General features: G+C 44.6%; 1 protein-coding gene across 1 annotated transcript in view; it reads right to left on the bottom strand.

The window, feature by feature from the left end:
• Positions 1 to 27492, bottom strand: part of VAT1 (vesicle amine transport 1) — a 239352-nt gene that overhangs the window by 68743 nt on the left and 143117 nt on the right. The window contains exon 5 of the mRNA XM_078645317.1: positions 16540 to 16781. Within this exon, the coding sequence (XP_078501443.1) occupies positions 16540 to 16781 (242 nt within the window). The remainder of the gene's footprint in view (positions 1 to 16539; positions 16782 to 27492) is intronic.

Here is a 27492-nt window from a genome sequence, read left to right as displayed (position 1 = left end):
TGTTCCTCCATCACAGAGTGCTTCAAGTCAATATGAAGTTTTGTCCCCTTCATAAAGCTCAGTGCCGCACGCTTTCATGGGCAAACGCAACAGAAATAAAAATATTATTCTCGCTTCCGAATTTTAGAACAGAAGCCTAGAAAAAAGTAGCAAATAACTTTCAGTTTAATAATTACATACAATTTATGGCTTTATTTTAGTAGCCTACATGACTGTGGTCTTCAGACATTTATGTAGAGCCCATCTAAAGAGAAAATACATCTGGTGGTGACCCCCTTAACCGCACCCACCACTTAGCTACATAACTTGCTAAAAGGTTAAACCATAAACATTGAGTGCTGTCAGCACAGCAAGCTCGAAGTTAACAGGAGAGGACAAACATTACAGCTGCCAAGTTTTCTGTGCTTATGCGAGACATTACAATGATTATGTGCGACACTGAGTGACAGATTATCACAGCTCTGACAAGGGAGTAATGTTCATGTAATGAAGCTAATGTCAGATAGTGTCTGCCTTTACTGCAGTATAATGTTTTAGTAACCGATTTAAAAGACCCTGGGTGTCCATTCCGCAGCATGGATGCAAAACTGTGCAAGTGCCATTCCTAGGCCGCAGGAGAGGTTGCATGAAGGATGTAGAAAGGTCTCCAGCACCATTTGAAACACCTCCCACCTGATATGAGCTGACAGATGTCTACACACAGCCCCAGTAACAGCGTATGTTGAACTGGGCGTGTTCTCTACTTATATTATCGATTGTATAGTACGCTAGGGTTGTACCTTAATGTGACTTTACCCCAAGCAAAACCAATACAGTGCATCATTGTTATGCTAAACAGTTAGGGTAAGACAATTCTTCTGAAATACAAGGAAGCCACCACACTGCAGCCCACAGCTGCACAATTCTGGGACTTGTGGAGAACAGCGCTCGGAGAAATAAATTAAGTGTGGATGAGCCCTCTGGGCGGGTTTTACATATGAAACACTTTGGCCCGCCAGTATGAATCATTATGGACTTTCACATAGGACAAAGTGCATGAATATTTTATAACATACCATCTCCAGGTCTCATGTGTGTATGCAGATGCTGCCTGCCATGGTCGTTGCGGGCTGCTGTAGCACCAGCTCAGGTGATTGCTATTGCGGACACTCTAAATGGGCCAATTCTGCACCCCGTGTGCGCTGGACGTGCCCGACAAACAGCAATCAATAGTGAAGGTTGACCAGCCTGGGCAGTGTGCGAGCAGGATACAACTCACCCCAGTGCAGATCTGCCAATCCTGTTACAGTGCTAGCAAATAGCAGCAGCAATCACAGCAAAGCTACTGCCCCCCCCAGGAATAATGTTCTGGATAGGAGCATGTGAGGAAGCAAACGGCATTACTATCTCTGCAATGACTGCTGCCGTATACCAGGCGGCGCCACAGGGCCAATGGTATCACAGGCACACACTTCTGCCAGAGCAATCCTTTAACACGCTGTCAGCTGTACACAGCTGATTTGCGTGACATCTCAGACAATGCAGTGATGCAGGAATGGCCTTTAAAGACCGTTAGCGTCACCCGTGATGCGTGGCACATGGCAGAGCTTAAACGAGGCATTTGGCTGCCAATGCTCTTCATTACAACTTGGTGTACCAATAAAATAGTACACAAAATTCTTGAGTACAGCTAATACGAGAGTGGTGTATTGAGATTAAGAAATCCACCCCTATAAAATATCCCTCTACGTTGGAAATAGCCATTGCAAAATCTGAAACAGTCTAATTTAATACAAGGAAAGGAGACAGTGAAAAATCTACTCCACTACTTAGAGGTGTGCTTGGGCAACCTGAGCAAACCAGTAAGTACAGGCCCTTCTATTGCAAATACACAATCAGGCGTACATACATGTGAATTATTGACCAAAAATAAAGTCATCAGAAGATATGGCATGGCTACCAGCAACCCTTTCAAACATCACCTGGTGATGGGGACTGGAGTTGGCAAAGCAATAATGCAAACTATAAGCAACTGAGAACTTGTTCTTTGAACATTCATGGTCTTGCTCGATTGTTGGCCGACCCTGAATCAAACTCCTTTCTACAATCTTTTGAAATTTTGATGCTGCAGGAGACATGAAAAGAACAGTATACTCCATTGATTAGCTATAAGGAATGTAATCTTCCAGCTACGCGCTCAATTACACAAGGTCGCGCTATGAGCGGCTTTTCATTCTACATGGCAATAGAGCTGAATGCCAAGGTAGCAGTAATTGAATTGCAGTGGTTACAAGGGATTCTCCTGATAATAACATTGAATATCTATCTAGTACAAAGAAAAACAAGCATTGGCATAGCCAATAGGTCTCGCTTTTGGGACCTTATAAGAGTTTTAGATATGCAGCACAGAACAATGACCACACTTGTGCCAACTGTAACTACCACTTTTTGCGGAATTGTTTAAATAAAATATGCATAGCTGTAAAAGATATCTTGACACTGAGCAGATGTGAGACTAGCCAAATGTAGGGCTTAGTGGGAAAGCTCAAAAAGATAGGTGTAGGGAGTCCCAGGGGCCATGTTGAACGCCACAGTTCACATAGCCAAGTTATGCTCTAAATTGCAGGAGTACTGTTTCAATGTATTTCACGTTCCAGGGAAAAATATCAAATGTGCAGACTTTGTCCCGATCCCCTTAACCAGAACAGGGTGATGATACAGAATGTATAGGCAAACTACATTTGTTTATTTATTTATTTTATTTTGAAAGTTTTATATAGCGCGAACAAGATCTTTGCAGATATCAGAGCGCTTTACAAGGGCATGGGGATAAAAAATACAAAGTAATAAAGCGTATATACAGAGTAATATATGAGGTAGTTAGGTACAAGGTGCTAGTTACATAGGTGGGACAAAGGACATGAGGTAGGACAAAGGACATGAGGTAGGTCACAGGTGAGGTAGTGTCGGTACACAGTGTATAGACAAACAATTGCGTCAATAGTATAAAGTGCAATAATAAGGAGCATATACTTGCTTAAGCGTGTTTAGAATATTTAGAGTTTAAAGGTGGGCACAGTTGAGGTAGGTGTGAGCAGGGTGTATAGTCCCACAGGTGCGAGAGTATTAGGGGAGTAAGGAACGTTGAGATGGAGAGGGTAAAGTGTGCAAAGTCAACCAGGTGCGTCAATAATATAACAATATACATAATCAACCAGGTGCATCAAACATTATAACAAAATACAAAGAGTGAGCGTATACAGTTAAGTAATTCGATAACACGGGTGGTACAGTAGACCAGGGTCGGGCAGGACTTACAGGGCAGATTCATGATTGATACGGAGCAATAGATCATGTGTATTTTGCCATGAGGATCGCTTTAACTTCCCTCTTAAAGATTGTTTCGGAGGAGATGAGCCTTGTTTCCGGAGGGAGTGAGTTCCAGATCCTGGGTGCCATTCCTGAAAAGGAGCGTTTATAAGTTTTTTCCTTCCGAAATCTTCGAGGTTTCAGCAAAAGATTGTTTGTGCTTCTAGTAGTTCGGGAGCCACCCGAAATGGTCAGCTTTTGAGTGAGATAGGCGGGTGAATTCAGGTGCACAGCCTTGTGTGTCATGCATGCGATTTTCAGTTGTATTCTGGCTTCAAAAGGTAGCCATTTCAGTGATTTAAAGTCTGGGGAGATATGCGAGTGTTTTTTTGAGCCAGTGACGAGTCTCGCTGCGGTGTTAAGGGACGCTCTTAGGGGTGCCGTTGTAGTTAGGGGGAGCCCGCAGAGGGCGGTGCTACCGTAATCTATGTGCGGGATGACTATAGATTGTACTGCAGTTTGGAAGTCTTTGGCAGGAAGGAAGGGTTTAAGTTTTCTCAGGGTATTGATTTGGAAGTTCGCTCCTTTGGTTGCCTTGCTGATGTGCTGCTGCATGTTGAGATTGGTGTCCAGTGTTATGCCTAAAGATTTTGCTGAGTCTACTACGATGGGCTGTACATTTAGAGCCGTTAATTGCTTAAGCCATGTTTGAGCCATGGATATTTTAGCGGGAGGTGAGATCAGGAGGAACTCGGTCTTCAGAGCATTGAGGTGATTCTCAGCAAGCCAGGATTGGGTGTTTCTGATCGTGGTGTTCAGAAGCATGATGTCCTTGGGAGATTGTATTTTGAGATAAAGTTGGGTGTCGTCGGCATACATGTGAAAGTGCACATTAGATGCCTGTAGCAACGTAGTGAGGTTCCATAACTAGGTTGAACAGTGTTGGGGAGAGGGAGGATCCTTGAGGGACGCCTAGCGATACAGGTACCGAGAGGACAGCAGGTTGTTGCTCTAAAAACGCCCGGGGGAGGGAGGGGATTTGTAGCTATTACGCCGACTATGATAATATCAGAAGTAGAGTGGTGAGAAAGCAGTGGCGGTCTAAGCAGAGGTACAATGCATCAGAGTTAAATTTCAAAACCTGCACATGGGAGACACTGCGTGCATCAAATTGCCAGTGAGAATGGAAGAAGCCCCATTTAAATGATCACACCTGTTAAAAATTGTAAAGGTGAATAAAAGGAGTGGAATCACATAGGACAGCAGATAATGTGGAGTGTGATGAGTTTCCAAATGTCTACAAGGTGTTCACAGGTGAAATCATTGAGGTTTTCCACATCTCTAACCCAAAAATCTCCTTGGTAAGTTGATCTTATGATTCTAGCACCAAGACACCCTCGGGTACTCGCACACTAAAACATTTAGATTCATTCAGGTACAACCTAGTGGAGGTGAAAAGATTGTTCGAGAGTACCATTCTGAACAATCCAGTTTTGGAGATGGTTCCCTAGCTGATCAAGGTCAAGAACCCCCACATGGATGCACTGCAAATAGAATTTTTGTAAGGGGAAGAATGTGTTACATCAGTTATGTATTTAATAACAGTGTACTATATAATATTTTATTATTTTATTGGCAGTTGCCGCCCTCTTCAAAACCTGTCGTCCCGCAAAATGTTCTCTCATGGGACGTTGGTAGTTGCAGTGGTATAGCGAGTAACCGTACTGGTGCAATTTTATGTATAGATGTGCTGGTCAGAACGTACTCAAAACCTTAATCTCCAACTACTTTGTATCAAATGGGTATAGGATTAACAGTAACGCTTCGATTGTCACAACCCTTTTAGCAAGCCCACTTCCTATCACACTATCACCCCATTTGATCCACATACATACTTTGCTACAGCAACAAAAAAAAAAAAACACGTGGAAGAACTACAACTAGGATGCACGTAAAGGTGGCACACACGTGAACAACAGTTCTGCAAGGGCTGATTGACGTGGAACCACATGGAAATATTAGTGCTTAAAATCAAGGGTTATTCATATCACTGTCCAAGCAGTTATAGAAAATCGTAGTGTAACTTTGAGGGTACGCATGAACGATCATAGAAAAGTTACAGCTAGTAACCATACTATATAGGTAGGTATATAAACAAAGCAAGCCTTGTGGGGAACTGGCAGGCCCGACACCCTGTTACTAGCATGGACATCCTCCTAAACAACCCACCGCAAGTGCAGCAAATTCACTCCCTCTTATTCTGTGTCCAAGGACCACGCGGTCTCCCTCTCAGCCCTCCATGATGCACAGGTTTAGCAACAGACAACCCTGCACAGTACCTGTGCCACAACCGCGCAAGACTTTCATGTCACAACTCCCACGCCCAACGGCACTCTGACAGCACGGAACCGAGATTTTGAAATTAACTATTTACATTTTATTAGAGAATCCAAAATGCATTCCTTCTACGAACAAAATATCCGTAATGGTGGAATATTTAGCGTTTAGTCCGGGCCCTAGAGAGACCTGCTTAGGATATAGAAAGACAAGCAGGGCCGCGAAATCGACATCAAAGTAACTTCATCCACAACAGATTGCACCCTGCGCGCTGCTGCTCGCTCCCGGAATGCAGCTGGCGCTCTGCTTGCTCTGGCAAAGGCATAGGCTGTGGGAATGAACATTTGTCTATAAGGTGGGATATGCGCCAGTGTTTAGCCATTGGCAGGCTACAAAAACAATGACAGGCAACAGCCAACCAACTGCATGGGGGAGGAGTCTGAGCCACACGAGGAAAAGCTGTGGGAGTGGACGTCCTTACTAGAAGCCTTGCAGAGCAGAGCATGCACACTGGCTCAGGCAAGACCCAAAAACAAAAAGACTCAGTTGTTCACCCGGGGTACATTGTAAAAGCTGTAGCAGTCCGTTATCCAATGGCTGGTCTAATCATTTCTGGTGTCTTCAATATACAATTTGCCTCTTAAGTCCTTAGACCAGTCAAGCAACGGATCTGCTAAACTGGGTCATGATAATCTGCAGCAGCTTGGCCTAATCATGCTTAATGAACTGTTCTTGTGTGCAAATCAAGGGAAATCCCAACGTTTACAAATTCGAGCTATAGTTCGATAATCGACTAATTTTCTATTAGCTGACTTGGATAGAAAAATCCACGATTATAAGGCATCTCAAAGACAGGAAAGACTACAATCCCCAGTTATGAACATTGGATTTGCCAATAAGTCATAACCATGGGTCCCTTGCTCGCTGTGCCACTGGATTCAAGCTAGCCTGGCTGTTGAGGCGATACCCTGATACCAGTCCCAGGATGCTCGTTTCCGGTCCGGGGAGGACCTGGCTTGGCAGTTTGGGCTGGAATGTTCCCATGAGGAGCACGGTCAAGACTGATTTGCATATGGCAGGGTCCAAACTAGGGTGGCATAATGAGCAGAAAACGATGGATTAAACCCAGATGTCTTGACTGGGGGGGAGGGGGGAGGGGGGGGGGGGAGTGGTTGAAAAGGTTCAGCACTCCGTCTCTCTTGGGTTTACTGTGAATAGGTATGATTCATATTCAAAAGACTCTTGAATAAACACTCAGCAAACGTTTGCTCTGTCTAGATGATCTGCAGGGCTATAGCAAGAAGTTTTGTTATCAATCAGGCATCTTCAGGGTGGCTTATTAGTGTACAGTAATACAGAACTGAATACCCGTAAAGGACATAACCTGCGCTTTGTCATATGTGGTCCTTGTCTGACGGGACTAACCAGAACCTCACAAAATACAGGTTTGCAGGACAGGCTCGTACCTCAACGATTGAGATTTTCTTTTCTTTAATTAGTAGTGCAGCTTACCCACACCTAAATTACAATGGGTGGGGAGGTGCCTAGGGGGACCGCTTCCCAAATAATCAATCAGAGGCGGTGTAGGGGTAGAGAGTCCTGATGCCAGCTCCCCAAGCGTCTGTATTACCACACTTCCCCTTTTGCTTTCAGGTGGCTTCTACTAGTCTGTAGACATGCCATTAGTAGCTCTTTAAAATGCCGAATTAGCAGGGCCCTCAGATACTTAAGACCACAGTTTCCCTCACCTGACCCTCATTCCAACTCTGACAGTACTTCGTCTATAAAAACCTATATTGGCCAAAGTCCAACACCAGCCACTTCTGTTGTGCCCGAATAACAAACGCAACCTATTGATTCTTAGAGGGCCCTAAGCATGTTACACTGGCCTGGATTCACTTTGCTGGCCCCACAGACCCTCAACTCCACTCCAACACGGATCCCCGCTGAACTGGTTCTTACAGCTCACTGCCAACACTCAAACCTGTGTGGTGAGCCCAAGAGCTTCACTCAACCCCCCCTTTTGGAATTTTGTTACTAAAATGTATGTGCAATAACACCTCAATGCCATCTAGTTTCACTTATTTATTCAAAGTTTTATATAGCGCGAACAAGATCTTTACAGATATCAGAGCACTTCAGAGACAGGGGTAGGGGCAACAGGACTGAACAGAACTAATGGGAGCAGTATAATAGTCACTGACATAATAGGAAAACAGTAGTGTACAGAAAACATACCAATATACAACCAGGTAACAAGTAATATAAGACGGCGCAAAGTCATTGATCCCGCTACAATAGAGTTCAGGTTGTTTTCATTAAATGTACGCCAGTCAACGTACCCATCTTCCAGGAGGATAATCCTAGTTTAACCACTTCCACGCTAGCGGTTTTCCCGCTGTGCGCTGGAATTTCAAAATCAACATGTTGAGTGACTAGTTCACCTTGTCATCCGCACAGGGTAGGTAATGCTGATGACGAGCTGAGCTCGTCATCAGCATGGAAGGGGTTAAGGATGAAGGGAGTCTTAGACAACTACACGTTAAAGTGCCACTATCTGGGGATAAACATAGCAATGCAACTAAAATAGAATCCTGATGCCTCACCATCAATTTTATAACTACAGGAGCCACCTCTTGCCGGAGGTGTCACATTGACTTAAAAGTTGATTCTACAAAATTGAGTCACACATACAGGTGCCTGGAACAACTCTTGCTAACATTAGAGGGAGAAGTGCTTTCATATCCTGGGTTTCTGATCAAAGTAGGACTTTGAGATGAATCTAAAGGAACAGCTCCTTGCGTCTCACACTATTCAGTGAAACCAGCCCAAAGTGACGTGACAGACAAACTGCTGCAAAAAAACATCTTGATCGACTGACTGAACATCTTTGTACTGTGCACTTTGTGTTTCAGGTTGTGCTCCACAACTAGTCAAACTAACACCTACGTTTCACTTCTGCCATGCAGATTTCAAATACAAAAGTTCCAACTACCTAGATCACACATACTAGACTGGGCTGTGGTCACCAGCTTTCATCAGTAAGGCACTGCAAGAAGTAACCATTGAGAAATGGTATAGCGACTATCCAATGGTTGTCCACAGACAAACATAGAAGCCACAGCAGGTAAGCTTGGTAAGTGGTCAGGATACCAGTGTTCAGCCCAATAGCTGTGCTATAGGGGCAGGTCCCCCAAAGAGATACTGGTAGACGGCTTGTTTGAAGAGAACTACAAGCTCCGTTCTCCTCCACTCTCTACCTTCAATGAACGCAGAGGACAGCGGGCACAGTTTAGGGTTACCTCAAATCACATATGACCAAAAACAGCATTGAGGAATCTGGACAGTTTTCGTAAGGCATTCACACATCTGGTTGCTCAAGTGCCAGATGCGATTCTATGAAGAATTGTTCTGAAGCAGTTTGTGCAACTTGTAAAAGTTATAAAATGTTTGTCAAAAGCAACCCCAGATGCAGGCTTGGATGATAATTCACCAATCCAAAGTTGTAATACTGTGTGAGGCGTGGTAAAAGAGTGCTAATTTTTCAGCTCAGCATGGATAGCACTAGCTAATCCAACGCTTAAAGATTTTGCTATAAAAATGGCAAAAGACTGTTGCTTTCTAGCTCGGAGTAAATGGCACTGGGCTAATCCTATGCCTAAAAACTTTGCTAAAAAAAAAACCAGACATTTGAGGGGAGCAGATTCAGTGTTGCAAGGAGTGAGGAGCTGCTCTCCAATCAAACTTGAGGATTACCCAGAATTCCTTGCTTATTTTCCATTTTGCAATATATATCAATATCAAAATTGAGACTGTATTTAAGAAGAAAATGTATGGCTGTATTATTAGAACTCGTTAACTGATGGTTGAAGTTGTTCCAAAATATATTTAAAGCTGATGTTTTAGACTAATACATCATGTGGTGTTGGGGAGAGATTACGAATACTATTACCTTGGCAGCAGGGGAATTGCAGTGCAGCTGTTATCTATAAACTCACCTGGACTCCTTCCAAATTGGCATCTGCATGGATGCATAAATGGAGCTTTTTGCATGAAAGTGTTATAATAGTGGATTAGGACATTTGAGGGGAGACCCCCTTTCCAGAGGATTTGTCTGGAGCAGAGTTCTCAAACTAGTTATAAGCAGTGCCAGTTTTGGCCCAAGCTGCAGAAAGGACAAAATTACTTTCCAAAATCCACATTCACCAACAAATTTGATTTTTGAAGCCAAGTGGAAAATAACAAATCATTTTGCTAGCATTTCCGCGAACTGACTATGTACAGTAAGGGGTGTAACTAAAGCCTATTCATGGAGATTCTAGGTTGGTCTACACAGTGAAAACTGCTTTTGGATGCATAGTCAATGTAAGGGCACACTATTTCCAATGCACAGTGTGACTTAAAAAAATGTTTATATATACATTAACTGCCTGGACCTGTGCTCTTAAAGGCACCCCTTTAGGGGTGATTTTCATATACAAAATTAAATGTACCTACATGGTAAAGACACTCTTCCTTTTCGTGCTTCACTGCAGAGCTTTTAATCTGCAGCCCAGACAGAGAACAGTGATGCTTTGGGCAGCCATATTTGTGGACAGGTTACATATAACTGGTAACATCCAATCCATTAGTGCCATTTTGGCCTCATCTATTATAGTCATACAGGAAGGGTATATAGACCAATTTAGTGAAATTATCTATGACAGTGCCATTTTAGGGCACATGCGAGCATTGTCAGGGCACAATGTACAAAGACCTAACACCAGCATAAACAGGATCCAGAAAAGTGAGACAAATGTGGAGTGTCCACTTAGAATAGGTTAATAATCCTATACCCACCGCAGAGGTGGGGTTACTAATGCACAGCCTCCTAGACTAGATCCAAAGTGTGCAAAAGCACCCAGACAATGAAGGAACTGTATTGTTCATATTTTCATCGCCAATTCATTACCTAATCTGGACGGAGGAGCAATGAAAACGGACACAGCGGAGAAACGGTATCTTGTGGACACCCTTTTAATCTAAGGCCTCTTGCAACTACATAACCTATAGACTGATTCAGGATGAAATAAACAACTTTGAACTGTTGCGAAGACCTTTGAAATGCAGTGCAGGGTCTGATATAAAAGTAACATTTGCAGAAACAAACACGGTCAGGTGGAGTACATACAGGAGTAGACTAGGCAACATCTAGACATCTGGGACTTTCTTTTGACAACCTGTAAATATCCATCTCATGATTTTCCCCAGATGAATTGTACGCAGACCAACTCAAAATAATGTAATTCCAACTAAATTGGTTTAATTGAAACTAGTTAATGAAAAGATCTGCTACATTTAATATAGCTACATACACCTAACCATTGCTTCATGGGAGCCAAAACTGAACTAGTACATTGTGTGTTAAGCCACGGCTGCTGTCTTAGCATCAGCAATATGCATGCTCATGTGTTGCTAAGTGCCACAGAAGGACGGATCATTGTTGGAGCATGTTACAAAAAAAAATACCCTACTTTTTTTAAATAAAGAAATCTGAAATAAATAAAGCTATGGCATTATGTGCAGTCATCGAATGATCACTATGGTATACACAGCGAGCATCCTTAAGCAGGTCGCACCATCTCTGAACAAGCTTTATACCAACCAGGAGTGACAAATCCTTGGCTATTCTACTAAAATACATATAAACCAATCTATAAGCAATGGATTTCGTCTACATCAGGCAGACTGACCAGAAGTCAGTCCCCAATTTGATAACTCTGATGTCCCATACCTGATCTGTCCCCCAGCTTGTAAATGCTGGTTGACGATGCACAGGAATGACAATTGTGTTATGGTGGTAATTTCAGACTTCCAGCAAGTGGCAAATCGATATTGGTTGATGTCATCCAATTGTTAGAGAAGCCATTAGTGCAGAAAGTTAATAAACCTTGATCCAGTTAAAGGACCTACCTTCCGTAATAACTAAATTATGCCTAAAAACCTGTTATTTCAGACCTCCCTGGGAAGCCGCTAGCACAAATATAGGACTAGAAATCCAGGTAGTAACTGCTACTAATTCACAGAAGTATAAAAGAAAATAATTATCAGTGTTGTAACATCACCTGAGGAAGCATCTGATTTATGGTCTTCTCTGACAGGGGTGGGCTATTCCGCTATGGCAGAAGAGCGTCGCCCCACTGCTTTCTCGCAGTGCGAGAAGCAGAAACCTAAAATGGTAATAACTGTTATTACCATTTCCAGTTTGCGTTGCGGGCAGGCGGGGCTGGTCTGCTGTCCGAGCAGGGCAGAGGAGGAGCGGTGTGCCCACTCCTGAATACGCAAAGACAGTTTGGTCGGCCTCCCGGGCCGCCCAAACCAGCCATACACACTTTTCTCTTCTACATGCAGGCTGCAATGCAGCCTGCATTGAGAACATGCCCAACCCATAAGCCCCTGGCTAAGCGCCATGTTGTGGCTCTCCAGCCTAATCACAAACAGTTTGACAAATGTCCACTACACTTTTCAAAAAGTGCTCTTTTTGCCCACATTGTGCTTGCAAAGTTTAGGGGGGGATTCATCAAGCAGGGCTGAGAAAAAAAATAGGGTCCCAAAACCACAAAATCCCCATGCATTTTCCATAGACTTGAAGTGCTACCGCAAAAGGGAATTACTCCAAATGTGGTCAGCACATTGAGTGTTTTGCGACATGGTGTAAAAAAATGTTCATGGGGCTCATTCTGTGGCCCTGCGCACTGTGTTTGAGGGTCCGTCTTTGCACTGTGCTCTTGCTGCTTAGGAGGGGTGGAGGCAGACGTTAGGAGATCACCTCTGACGCAAGGGCGCATTGTGGTACTGCAGAGCCTGGGGTGGAGGGTGCTGATTGTTTCGAAATTAAAACTGCTTTAAAAGCACCTGCTGCAGACTTAGACTTCCTGTTGCTCAAATGAGGTTAATTTCTGCTATTTGTCTATTTCCATTGACTTCATTCCATTATTTGAATTGCAAGAAATTGCCACTATGTGTTACATATTTAGTCGTTGCCTGACTCTTAAATCCACTGAATATGAAAAATGTCACACAATCAATCTGAAACTTTAGCAGCTATACTCAAATGGGTGTACTTTCTGATATTTACAGGATTCCCTCGTCTTCATTGCTTGATTTTGCTAGCGAGAAAGTGTCACTCAGTCATTGAAATGTCACTCATAATTATACTGAAATTATGAAAATGTCACACATAGCAATCTTAAACCTTGGCAGCTATGTGTTCGCTCGCAGCATACCTGGCTCTCGTTTGCCCCTCTTGATACTCTGCACTCTTCGCCTTCGTGGCAGCCTTGCCGCACCTGGCGGAAGAGTCAGAATGAGGAGGCGCTGCCGTTGCCACTTGAGAAGTCTAGCTTTGGCACTCTGTGGCTGCTGCCTCAGTCCATTCACATTTCCCTGGTAGTTTACCACATCTCTCCACCGCCTTTCAAATTGCGCACGGGTCTCAGTCTTCAGCTGGACCGTTGTGGGTCATTCTTCAGGATGTCTTCCGCAGGTAGGTAGTGAGTGATTAGTATTGTGACAATGTGTGCAGAGCTATGCTTGGGGAACGGAAATCACATAGGGAAGGTACACACGCTTATACGGTGCATCTCACTCTTTCATTCTTGAACATAGTCTTAGTATGCAGGAGAGCTCTACAGCATGCTAAGACCCCGTTCAAGAATGAAAGAGTGAGACCGCGAGTACCTTCTCTGTATGAGTTACGTTCCCCAAGCATAGCTCCGATCTTTTTGACTTTGTCATGATCTTCTGCTTCAACTTTATAGACCGCCTGCGTATGGGCTCATGTTAAAAGCAGAAGTAAAGCATTTAGACACTGCTAGCTTACTCCTGCATGAGAGCTGGGCGCTGTCATTGCAACACTAACCCAACAAGGCATGTAAGGGGTGATCTGCCTCATAACGCAACTTTATCATTTTGTTTCACTAAACATGTTAAAATATAGCTGACAGGCAAACACAGGAGGAAATGTTCTAATGTACGTTTGTTTCCGTCTATATTTGGAGTAAATCTCTGGCTAACAAGTTGCAGATCCCCAGGATTGGAAGTAGACTTATTTTTATGAATTCAGTGTTGCTTTCCCAGGTTTCAATTTATGCAGGTATAAATATATGCATTGTATCTTTAGACAAGTCTGAACACATTACAAAATTGCAATCACATTTTAAATTGTTGGAGATTTGTTTCCTTGTGTAGAAACCTACATTTTCTGCCCCACTATCTTTGTGAGCATTTCCACCATGGATAAAGATTTATTTTGGCCCTGGACTAGTGATTCTCAGATCGTACCAAGGTTGGAAATACGTCTTATAAACGTTCTAGATCCACAAACTGGTTTTGTGGGTGTACATTAACTTTGCAAGTCATCGCTGGCTCTGAAATGTCCGTATCCTAAGCTCCAGAAAAGATTTTTGCACAGGTAATATTTCTTCTGATTGCATTTGGTGAACTTAAAATAACATTTTGGTAACACTAAACTGGAGTTCACAACCATAACACAAGCCATATGCAGATGTAAACCCAACTTCAGTGTGCAAATATCTTTGCGAATCAGACCCTAGATTTTTACCCATTTGTTGTGCTGAACTGTCATACGTATTTCAGAAAATGGTCACAGAAACATTTACCTTTGAAACTGTGATAGGATGGACAAGGACAACTTAGTAGAAAATATTATAAATTATAGTGCCTAGCCTAACCTCTGCACACAACATATTTAAAGAACTGCTATCCTGCCAACTTAAAAACAAAAATATAACTGTGGCCTATTGTATGCATCTCCCTTTCTGCTTATCTCTTATGTGCCTTTACTCTTACCGGCTCTATACTAATCTTTTGACGGTGTGCAGAAAAGGACACTGTCCAGTTTGCTTGTAAGAGGTGACTAAAATGGTAGCATCCTTGAGGATTTCCTTTTTACTAGGTTAGTGCTCTTCCATTTCTTGTGATTTGCAGCAGTTTTAAGATCTTCTCAGAGTTTCTCGTTGCTCAAATGAGTGCAATTTGATATTTATGTAGGTTTCCCTGGTCTTCATGGCTTGATTTTGCTCGCGCGAAAGTGTCACTCAGTCATTAAAATGACACCCAAGAACACTGAAATTATGAAAATGTCAGACATAGCAATCTGAAGCCTTGGCTGCTATGAACCTGGCTCAATCTGCTTCTCTTGATAAGACCAATAAATGATTCCGAGCACATCGTCCAGATAACTGCCAAGCAGAGCTGCCAGGAATTGAAATGCTCTGTAGTTCTCTGATCTGTGCCAAGTACGAAGAAAACGGACATCCAAAATGAATAGTTATCAGACAAGACAGGCCTCTAATTGTATTTGTGAAACAGTTTGTAAACACTGAAAAGTGATCTACATTGTTTCTGATCAAGCAAAGTACTACTTTTCCCAGATAAGACCACACAACTGCAAATTAAGGAAGTAAGAAAGTACACTTTTACTACATTTACTATTGAGAGCAGGACAAAAAGTTCAAGTATAGCAAGGCTACAGCAGAAGATTATGTACATTCAGATGCCAGCCCTCCTGGTCTTCTACATCCCATCTTAAAACACTCAAAGCAAACTGAAAACTGAATTCCTATGGAGCATTTTCAATCGGCTCATTCTACTCAAGAACTATTTGGCTTAATTTATAACATCTATAGAATTATCAAAGGGAAGAAAAGTAATTTAAAAAAAATAAAAAGTAACAAAAAAATGGTTATGGTACATTGCAGATGAGTTTTCTGCAACAAACTAATTATCAGTGCAAACTAAATATTCAGCAGTGGCAAATTGAGAAATTGTACCTGGAGTGTGTTCTGAAGTGTTTGCCCATAAAATAATGGAAGAGAAAGGCTTAGCAAGAATTCACGTGACGTTAGCTTGATTTTCTTGTATAAAAAACCCTCAAAATACGCAGGACAGCAGGTCGGACTTGGATGAAGAATAAAAAACTAATTGATTTGTGTTCTTGGTATGTTAAAACGAGCTGACTTTATATGTAGTTTTTAGGAGTGGACTACAGTCCGCTTTAGCTGTGTCACCATCTTCATTCAATAAAATATATGTGTGTGTGTGTGTGTGTGTATGTGTGTATGTGTGTATGTGTGTATGTGTGTATGTGTGTATGTGTGTATGTGTGTATGTGTGTATGTGTGTATGTGTGTATGTGTGTATGTGTGTATGTGTGTATGTGTGTATGTACACACACACACACACACACACACAGAGCTTTGGGTCAACCCTATTCATTAATTGGTCAGGTCAATTGCCATTGAAACATTGATTCTGCCCAACAGCATGGTCCCACTCTGCCCAGCCACTGAAGAAAGTGCACATCAGGGCCAGTGGGACCGTTCTTTGGCTAATCCTCTGTCCATATCCTTTTATTTACCCTTTTTCAGTCATCCTTATTTGTTTAACAAAATGTTCAGCTTACAGCTATTAAAAGCCAATAGCAATTGTCCTTTGAACTAATAAGAATCATATTACCTGTGATGTGCATTACAACTAAAAATGATTTCTGGATCTGTTCTAAGTACACCTACCAGCTATGAAGTACCATACTGTTCTAATCTGCAACATTGGTTTTACTTTATATCTCTATTCAAAGCATACAACTGCCATGTTTAGGTGGTGGTATGTTTCTTCTTTGAGACATATGCTTGCAATAAAAAAAGAAATACAAACAATCACCACCCCAGCTTTTCAGAGCCTGATCTATTGGCATTACAAATGCTTATTTATATGGTACAAATCTAGCTGTTAGATCCCACTGTATAAGCTTGTCCCTTTCCTTCTTGAAAATGAAACGGTCTAATCATTCATAAAGCATTTAGCACGTGTGTCAAGTTCTTGAAGGATCAGGGGTTGATAAGAGGCACTCACCTGTTCAAAATGCCATACGGAATCTACTTTGGGCTTAATTTTGCCTTGATTGTAAAGTTCCACCAGCTTTGTGACAACTCCACTGATAAGCTCCACCTCTTCATCCAGATAGCCAAGGTGGAAACCGGAGACAGATTTGTTAGCGTGCAGGAGCTGCATTGCATTGATACTGAACTGGTTCCACCAAGTTTTAGCCAAGGCCATCAGGTTCTTCTTCTGCCCAGTCAGTAGGTTTGCAGAGCCTAAAAGGAATGGGTTCAGACTAAATATGGTGACCTTGACAAACATGCTGAAGAGTTTGTACGTGCATCATGTTCAGTAACAAGCCACTCTGGTTAATTCAATATTCGACACATTGTTATCCAGTATACCAAATTTGGAGAAGGAGATTCCAATCTGGAGATTTAGTCAACCCACTGTACATAAAGATAAGAGCTCAAGTCTAAAGCAACCACACCTGCTTATATTACCCCCTAACACAAACTCACCTGACCCACCAAATAATATGAATGGTAAAGCTAGATCCTTCACAATCCATGCTACTAGTCATGTAAAGAGCTACCCACTCCTCAGCGAAAATAGCACTGTGGATTTACTTCCAGGAAATGGAAACATGAAGTCCTCCTCCAATAAATTCACCTTTACCAGGATATTACTATTAATAGCTCACTTTAATACAAAAAAACAAAAAAAGCGAGAAAACCTATACAAAGCACTGCTTTGACACAGACATAGCCCTTTAGTTTCCAATTCCACAGCACTATGGGAAGATAATTTTTCAATTATCATTTAAGGCATGGTTGAAACTACTTTGGAGTACAACATGCCCTTTTCCAGATTCTTGTTTTAAGCGTGTATTTCTGCCTTGTTAAAGGAAACATTTAGAGACCATCTTAAATTATCAGGTACAAAAACGTATAAATCCTACATACTCCAAAGAGATTGATGCAATATTTTTATACACTGAGAAAGTTAACTTAAAAGTTCTATTAGCCACCTAGATGGACTACACTTAAACTGTCACAAAACAATCCACTATGTGGATCGTCAGGAGGCACGTCAAGAAACACCCATTTCCCACAGGTTCAGCAAGTTAACAGTGGAATCCTGTACACCGAGACCTCACACGGGGTGTGGAAAGCGCTACCTAAATACCGACAGAATAAATTACAAGACATGCTTGGTTGTCAGAGTGGTATCACAGAGCTGCAAAAACACCCATAATGTAACACATTTTGATGTCTATACAGGTCCTATTTAGGTACATAGTGGTACAGTCCATGATCAAACCTACTGTGTACCTAACCTGAATCCTTCCCATTTGTCTATCTAAGGTAACTCCTTTTACTACTGCATTCAGTCTATTTTCTGTTTCCAACCTCCCCAGATGCCACATGGCATCTATATCAGCGGTAGCATCTCTCACGCTAACAGCGAGTTCTTGGATTTCAATATCTTTTTCCTTTGAAATGTCTAGGGTCTAAATACTAACCAAATAGGTGCTTTCCTTTTGATGACCCCCTATCCTCTCATGCGAGAGCCCTGACATAGCCGTACAGTCTGCATGCATTTGTGCCATATTAATTTTATCTGCTTTACATTTATATGCCTTTGAAAAAACAACGGTTACAAGCAGAAACCTTAACTTACTTTATAGTTTGACTTCTGCAACCTGAAGGTCAGCACCCATTTCTTTCTGTATTCAGCTATCCATTTTTGCGTGGAGGACTTTTTTTTGCAGCATCTGATTTTATTTCGATGCAAAGTCTTATTTAGAGCACTTTTGAAAGGGAATACAAGGTACATCCAAGACCTTGTAAGTGATTCGGGGCCATATGTATGATAGTTTGGTTTTGCAATTCTCAAATAGCGATTTTTTAGGAATCGCTATTTGAGAATCGCAAAACGCTATGTATGTAGGATTTGCAAATGATTTTGCGAATCCTACATATTCCCTAATTGCGAATTGCAAATTGTGATTCGCAATTAAGGAATACCTCCCCATTCATTCCTATGGGCCTGGAGGCCCATAGGAAATAATGGGAAGACATTCTCAATTTGCGATTCTCTATTAGAGAATCGCAAATTGAGAATGCAATTTCAAGGGTGTCAAAAGGACACCCTGTTGCACCCCTGAAATAAGCATGGGTGCACATATGGCGCTCATACATGCCCTAAGGGCATGCTTGTGCTTCACATTGCACTTTGAAAAATGCAAAAAAGTGAATTTTTCCCAAAAGAAATTTTTTTTTTCAAAAAAATCAAAATCTACCACCAACTTGAAGTTGGTGGTAATTTGCGATTCCTTAAGGCCAAATTGCACTTTTTTGGTGCTTCTTACATTGCATTTAAGGAATCGCAAAATGTGCGAATCCTTTAATGCAATCGCAAAATAAGGAATCGCAAATTTTGCAATTCCTTATTTTGCAAGCAGATTTGCCTCATACATACTAAGCAAAAATGCGATCACAAACGCCGAAATTCTGCTAATTTCAGCATTTGCGATCGCAAATTTGCTTGTACATATGGCCCTTGATTCTTTCCTTGGGCATGACAAATTAAATCTGCTCTAAAAAAAAAAGTTTCATATAAACTACCCCTTGTTCCTTGCCCTCTTCACTTCAGACCCAAGCACCGCAAATAGAGGCTACTCAAAATGCACTAGAGGAAACCCTGACCGATTTAACAGAATGAAAATAACCGATCTGAAACGGATCTAATGGTTTCAGCAACCAGGGTCCCTGGTCAGAGCTTTCTAACAAGTCACTGCACATAGACTGCACTACATAATTAATCTAAGAGCAGAAACTATTCACCCCCACCTGCATACAAAGAGGTAAGAGCATTCAAGCCCCCGATTCAAATATGAAAAGTCGATCAACATTTCGAAATACTAAACATGAAGGACTAAAAAAATTGAGCAAGTTCTTTGATTAATCGGATCCAGACAGCACATCTCAACTCTCAAACACTAATACTACAATGCAAACATCCCGCATCCATGTTTGGCAATTTAAGTATGTAACTTCCGATTAGCTGGCTCAAAGCTTAAAGTCTACATTCTTGTATCCATTTGAAGGTTGTCAACAAACCAGGACTTCAGATCCTGCATCTCTGTAACTCCTTTGTTTCAGTCTCATCACATGATCCCTTTGGAGTCCTTTTTTCAAAGACTACTTTCCCAGTCCTGAGGCGAAAAGCCGGGAGCCGGAGGTACGAAGACCTTGCTGAAATCTATTTTTAAGAAAACACAACTGCTTTTAAATTTCTGTTACATTGTGTGGTGTCACTTATTCTATCTCTGTGTATGAAAAGCGCCACTACCTGACATCTTCTGCAGCGCACAGACGATCTTGTCTCTGCTCGCGCTTGGCTTTTCTCGAGCGGCCGCCATCAGCACAGGCTTGCGCGCCGGCAACGCCCCTTACAGGCCACGCCCCCTACAGGCCACGCCCCCTTTTACTCTGCCTATTTAAGCGCTGAACTGCTAGCGCTGGGCTGATTGCTTTCCCAGTCCTGAGGCGAAAAGCCGGGAGCTGGAGGTACGAAGACCTTGCAGAAATCTATTTTTAAGAAAACACAATTGCTTTTAAATTTCTGTTACATTGTGTGGTGTCACTTATTCTATCTCTGTATGAAAAGCGCCACTACCTGACATCTTCTGCAACGCACAGACGATCTTGTCTCTGCTCGCGCTTGGCTTTTCTCGAGCAGCCGCCATGAGCACAGGCGTGCGCGCCGGCAACGCCCCCTACAGGCCACGCCCCCTTTTACTCTGCCTATTTAAGCGCTGAACTGCTAGCGCTGGGCTGATTGCTTTCCCAGTCCTGAGGCGAAAAGCCGGGAGCTGGAGATACGAAGACCTTGCAGAAATCTATTTTTAAGAAAACACAACTGCTTTTAAATTTCTGTTACATTGTGTGGTGTCACTTATTCTATCTCTGTGTATGAAAAGCGCCACTACCTGACATCTTCTGCAGCGCACAGACGATCTCGTCTCTGCTCGCGCTTGGCTTTTCTCGAGCGGCCGCCATCAGCACAGGCGTGCGCGCCGGCAACGCCCCCTACAGGCCACGCCCCCAACTGTTATATAAATGTGCATGCACAGGAAGCGCAGCGGACGAGCGCAGCGGGAGCACCGTTTGCGCGCCGAAGGCGCGCCTAGGGCAAGCCCGTCTGCGCCCGTCCGCGACTGTCCGGGGCTAGGGGCGCGTCACTCTGCCCCGCTCACCACCTATACCGCGGTCCAACTGCACAAGCTCCGGGGACCTTGGCCTATCACTACCTCCACCTGTGCACGCATCCTCTCTCTTGGTCTTTCTCCTGCCGCTCCCTCTCACATCCCCCTTCCCACAGTTGACCCCTCTCTCTCGTCCAGTAGCATCACTCCTCCCACTACCCCTAAATCCCTCACGGTGTTCTATCTCAACACTCGATCAGCAGTCGCCCATGCACACGAACTCTCAGTCCTGCTCGATCTTCATGCCCCTGATCTTCTTTTCCTAACGGAGACCTGGTTTAGCGACGACTCCCTCCCCGCCCTATTAGCCACCTTACCGGCCTCTTACTACGCCCTTCGGGCTGATCGCCCTCCTGGCAGAGCTGGAGGCGGCGTGGCGGTCATCGCACGCACCGATCTCCCCTTTCAAATTCTGCCCCTGCCTGATATCGCGACCACTGAATACTTGGTTATTCGTACTACCTCCATTATGCCTCCTCTGACCTGTTTTCTCACCTACCGTCCTCCTCAATCCCCTTTACAGTTCCTTTCTGACTTCTTGGATGTCCTGGCTACAATTACAGTCAACAACTCTTCTATCCTACTCCTAGGCGACTTCAATTTCTGGCCTTCCGACCCAGCGGAATGTTCGTCCTCTAAGGAATTCTCTGAAACCCTCCAATCCCTCAATTTCACTCCCCATGTCCACTCCCCCACCCACATCAAGGGTCACACGCTTGACCAGATCTGGTCCCTAAACTGCCCCGTGGAATCCCTCTCTATTTCACCTTGCACCTGGTCCGACCACCACCTTATCTCTTTTTCCCTACCTATTCACCCCCCAGCTAAACCCCCCCGCCCCAAAAACATCTGGGTTCGAGCATGGGGCCGTGTCAACCCGGAAGACCTCTCCTCCCTTCTTACCACTTCCCTCCCCTCCCTGCAGGGCCTTTCTACCCTTTCCCAGGTTGAGGCCATAGAGCAGTGGCTCTCCGCTGGCAGTGACTCTGTTGCCCCGCTCAAACGTATTACTTCCAAGCGCGACAAGGATGCCAACCGGTGGTTCAACGCAGAGCTTAAGGCCACCAAACTTACTGTACGCCGCGCGGAGCGGGCTTGGAGGAGAAGTTATTGCCCCACTTTAAGACTGGAGTATATTCACATCCTTACCCAGTACAAAAAAGACATCTTGGTGGCCAAAACCGCCTACTTCTCCTCCAAAATCCTTGCGGCTGAAAACCAGCCTAAGGAGATTTTCACGATTGTCCATAACCTGGCGTTCTCTGATGGAACAACTTTGAAGCCCGCCCCCTCCAAGGAACTCTGCCACTCCCTCAACAACTACTTCATCCATAAAATTTCTACTATCAAAGCTAATATCCCGCCCCCTTCTCCCACCTTTGTTGACCCCCCAATGCCCCCCTCCCAAGGGACAACTCACTGCCCTCCCCCCCATATCTAAGGAAGCCCTGTCTTCCTTGGTACCTTTGGTTAAATCTGGCTCTCCACTCGACCCCTGTCCTGCTCACATTCTCCGTCACATCTTTGTTTCCTGCCCGGATCCTCCCCTTCACCTCCTCAACAGTTCTCTGGCCACAGGTGTGGTTCCCTCCCCTTGAAGTCTGCGGTTATTGTGCCGATTTTAAAAAAACCTGGGGCAGACCCCTCTGTCCCTGCCAATTTCCGCCCCATCTCCCTTTTACCTTTTCTGGCAAAGGTGCTCGAGCGCCATGTCACCGGCGCTTTGAGCTCCTTTGTAGAGACTCACGGAGCTCTTGCTCCCCGCCAGGCCGGCTTCCGCCCCGCACACTCCACAGAGTCCGTTGTTATCTCGGTCTTGGACAACCTCAGGGAGGGTATGGATACCAACCGGCGCCAGGCCCTTGTGCTCCTCGATCTCTCAGCCGCCTTCGACACGGTGGATCATACCATCTTGCTTTCCCGTGTCAGGGCGGCCGGGATCGGAGGGACTGCCTTGGTCTGGCTATCATCCTTCCTGAGCGACCGCACCCAGGCCGTTCGCCTGGGTGATTTTACAGCGGACGTCCGAAAAGTTCAGTGCGGGGTTCCCCAAGGCTCCTCCCTTTCCCCCCTCTTGTTCAATCTCTATATTGCCCCTCTTATCTTGTCTCTTCAACAAATGGAGGTCGCCGTATTTAATTATGCGGATGACCTCCAGCTGGTCTTTAACCTCTCCTCTTCTCCCTCTTCTGTTCTTAATTTTCAATCTGTCATGCTCCACATCCGGGACTGGATGAACCACAATCACCTTAAACTCAACCCTGATAAGACCGAGCTGGTGTTGACGGGTGGTTCATCCAGCCCCTGGTCCCCTCTCTTCTGGCCCCCTTCTCTTGGCCCCTCTCCGGAACCCTCTACCTCTGTTAAAACCCTCGGCATAAAGCTCAACTCTCAACTCACTCTTCACTCCCAGGTCAGCTCTGTGGTATCTTCCTCTTTCCTCTCACTGCGTACTATACGCAGGGTGTCCCGTTTCTTCACCTTTTCTGCTCTCAAACTCATCACCTTAGCCATGGTGGTGTCCCGCCTGGACTACGGCAACGCCCTATATGCAGGTATCCCGGCATATAGTTTACGGCGCTTGCAGCAGATACAAAACCAGGCGGCCCGCCTGGTTTTCAATCTTCCCAAATTTCACCGTTCTTCCCCTCTTGAAATCCCTGCACTGGCTCCCTGTGCGAGCCCGAATTCAATTCAAGCTCGCCTCCATCACCTTCTTTGCCCGACTGGACCTGGCTCCAGCTTTTATCTCCTCAGAGATCACCCCCTATGTACCCACCAGGGAACTCCGCTCGTCCTCCCAGTCCCTCCTCACTATCCCACGCTACCGGACAAAGAAGTGGGGAGGCTCGAAATTTGCTACCCTTGCCCCGATCCTCTGGAATTCCCTTCCCTTGGATCTGCGATCCATCGCCCTGTACCCGCAATTTCGCAAACATCTCAAAGCTCATTTGTTCACAAAATCCTTTGATTAAATCCCCAGCAGTCTTCCCCGTCTTTTAGCCCTGGATCTGGTTAGCAGTAGCGCCAAGAAACCGCAGGTGTACGAGCGCTTTACAAGTATTTTAAAACTCAAACTCAAGTATGCCTTGCTCCAGCAGCTTATGCTCATTTAGGGTGCCAGGGATCTAGTCACCAGTCTCCGTAATTCAAAGATTGATTTTCTTTACAAAAATAATCATTGTAACCAGCTGCCAAATGCTATAAATGTTCAGTCATAAAACCCAGTTATGGAGAGCGAGAGGGCCTTTGACTCCCGATGTAGTCCGAGGCAGAAGGGATATAAGGCAATTAGAACATTCCACCAACTGAGGGGAGAATGTTCTGAAATAAACATGCCAAAAGACCAGCCCTGGAAAGATGGAGCAGATGTTCCTGTGAGCTGTTCAGACCATCACATAATTTCCTTCTACCTCACCTCAGCAATAGTATCTATTAGGGCCAGCGGACACGAATCCTCCCAATATCTCAATCTTCGCATTTAATATAGCATCTAAAGTAGATCAGCTAACAAATTAAATGGACTGCATAAAACCTTACTACAATAGAGTTAAGTAGAACGCAAAGGGTGAACTAGCACCACTGCAGCTAATAAAGAAATTGGCTAAAAGATACTCTAAAGATCTGATTGAAGAGTGCAAGAACATCAGAGCAGATGTACATATATTGCAACAAAAATTGCCAAATGTCAAATTAATGAGACATAATAAAAATGGTTCATACAAAGTCTAACGGGGATTCACTTGCCATCTCAACAGCTATGCAGATGAGAAGTCAATATACCCAAGTCTCCTACCCAGAGGACTGTCGTACTCTTTATAAAGCAGACACTAAAAATAAACTCAGTGATGGACATTTCAACACTGGAAATTAAACTAAATATCAGACCGTAGCTGGGGGAACAAATGCCCCAAACTGTGGAAGCTGAAGTAGTTTGCCACTGTTTTCCTAGGGTGTTCTACTATGGCTCTTCAGAGTGCGTCAAGTACAACTCTTTCCACATTTAACTCTCAGACTAGCATAGATGATCAGGCACAGGCTTCTCGGAGAAGTGTGGGGGGGCAAAAACTGGCAGACAGCAGTGAACCAATGGACACAATAACGAAAGCCAGCCCAGTGCTTTTTTTTTGGTAAAAAGCTCATTTTAGTGGCAGAGCAGAACACAGCCCATTTTGCAGGGGAGGGTGTTCATTGGGATTAATCTGCATCCTCCACATCTAACACTACCCCCTTTCCATTACTAAATGTTCAGTTCCAACCTAGGTGACAAGGCACTGTAGTTCCATAGCCATCTTTAATAGGGGCATTAATTAGGCTCAGGTGAAGATACTGCTGACAACCCCTCAGGTTTAAATCACTTTGATATTATTCTGTAGTGATCGGGGCAGAATCAGCCACATGTTCTTCGAACTAGAGTCTGCGCATTGCAGTGCGGTCTCAGCCACAGGCAGGGAACATGTTAACTGGTTTATTGTCTCCTTTATGGTTAATGAGGGATGTAGTGTGTACAGTGCCTTTGCAGTGTGCGTCATACCGGTGTGATGAACTGAATGCGGTTCTGTGGTTGCTGGCATAGTGAGCCAAGTGCCTTCAGCAGTTTCTGTCCTCATCCGGGTCGATACCAGAAGATACTACACAAGGCAGTTACAAACTTCTTCTGAGTTGATAAAGATGAATTCCATGGCACAGTAATTGCAACCAACTTCTGGGGCAACGCGAGCTCCAGGCAGTTGCAGGCATGATTAACTCCCCCTCAGCAGCGTCACGGTTTCTCATGCAGCACCGAGTCACCGCGATCATTAGTGGGCATGCACATGGTTCATCATGGACAGTGTTTCAGGTGCCGTTCAATAACAATTGCAGAAGGAGTTCCAGGGACCCATGTATAGCACGGTCACCCATGTGTACTTTCTCTGGGTGTTTCCCACACTTGGAAAAGGGGGTGGTTCCTGTCCTAGACAGATCCTTCTGCAGGGGCAGGCAGACTCCTCTTCTCAGCGAGGGGGGTTCTAAGGCACTACGCAGACCCTCCACCAGCGGAAATTGCAGACTTCAGGTCATGTACCCTCACCTATGGGAGACAGGCTGACAAGCAGACACCAGTCTAAATTACACAACAGTTCCCCTTGTACTCCTTTCCTTGGTCACTGTTAGATTTGGGGGTCTCTAGTTGGCACAGATGGGTACTTGTGACAAATCGGGACCCCTGACTCTAGTCAGAGTAAGGGGGTACACTCCTAAAATAATCCCTGCTCACCCCCTTGGTAGAGTGACACGAGCAGACAGGCTTATCTCAGAGGCAGTGTGTAAAGCATGTGTGACCACATACAGTAACCCAGTGCCAACACCACAGATGGACACCACAGTTGTAGATTAAAAATAAGTATCCTTATATAGACTTAACACAAGACCACAAACAAAAATCCACACCACTATACTTAAGATTGTAGTTTTAGCTTAGTTCAGTTCTTAAGATGCGACACTTTGCGTCAATGTACCTTACAATGAGTGGCGCTTCAACAAAAGTGTTGCAGCGATGGATATGCGGCAAAGATCCGGTGCAAAGAAATGAAGACGTGAAGATCTTCCAGATGCGGCATGCTTCTCCGATGATGCGAGAAGTCTCGGTTCGATGAGCTGACTGCAGCGGGGACACACTTGTTAATCGATGCGACGGCAACAGCCTCGGCTGCGGCGCTCTTCTTTAAAGTTTACAGATGCTTCCGCGCAATGCGACAACTACAGCGGCGACATCCAGGATGCGACGGCAGCAGCTCTGATAGCGTTACGCTTCTCCGTGGATGCGCGGCGCTTTTCTTGATGCGATGCAGTGCGCCAGCTACAGCGGCGACATCCATGATGCGACGGCAGCAGCAGCGAAGGCGACACTTCTTCCTCACTGCGAGACGCCTCTCGACGCGGTGCAGTGCGACAACTACAGTGGCGACATCCAAAATGCGACAGCAGCGACGGTGACACGCTTCCTCTTCATTGCGAGATACTTCTGTTGATGTGGTGCAATGCGTCAGCTACAGCGGCGACACCCTCGTTCGGAGTTGCGACGGCTGCGACATGCCTCTTCCTCTTGAGTCGCGCTTCCAGCTCCTTGAGACACGCAGTCCTTCGAAAGGCCCAAAAACAGCAGCAGGCACTTCCAAAGAACTCTGGGGAGCTGGGGTTTGAGTCTGTTGTCCCTGAGACTTCAGCAGGAGGCAAGATCTGTTCCAAGCCCTTGGAGGTCCTTCACAAGTTGAAAATAAAGCACACAAAGTCCTTTCTCCTTTCTTTGGCAGTCAGGCAACCACTGCATGCCAATCCCCCAAGCAGCACTTCAGCTTAGGGATAGTCTCTCCTCAGTTTCTTCAGGTTCCTCTCCTCAGCAAAGTTTTCTTATTGTAGTCCAAAAGTGATCTAATTTCTTGGGATCAGGATTCCAATATTTATACCCCAAAATTCTTTGTCTGAGGGCAGTGGGGCCTTTGCCTAGTCCAAACCAGTTCTGGTCAGCCCTGGAGCACTGTTTACATGACTCCTTTCCTTTCACAGTGCAGGGCAGAAACATCAGACGCCCCACCGGAGGTGGAGCCAGCATTGTGGAGGAAAGGCACAGCCCTGGAGCACTGTTGACATGATTCCTTCTTTCCTTTCACAGTGCAGGGCACAGACATCAGACGCACCACAAGGGGTGGAGCCAGCACTGTAGGGGGCAGGCA

This window comes from Lissotriton helveticus, chromosome 5_1 (assembly GCF_964261635.1).
Source record: "Lissotriton helveticus chromosome 5_1, aLisHel1.1, whole genome shotgun sequence".
NCBI classification, from domain to species: domain Eukaryota; kingdom Metazoa; phylum Chordata; class Amphibia; order Caudata; family Salamandridae; genus Lissotriton; species Lissotriton helveticus.
The sequence above is the reverse complement of the archived record's forward strand: the minus strand, read 5'-3'. Positions and strand labels throughout refer to the sequence as shown.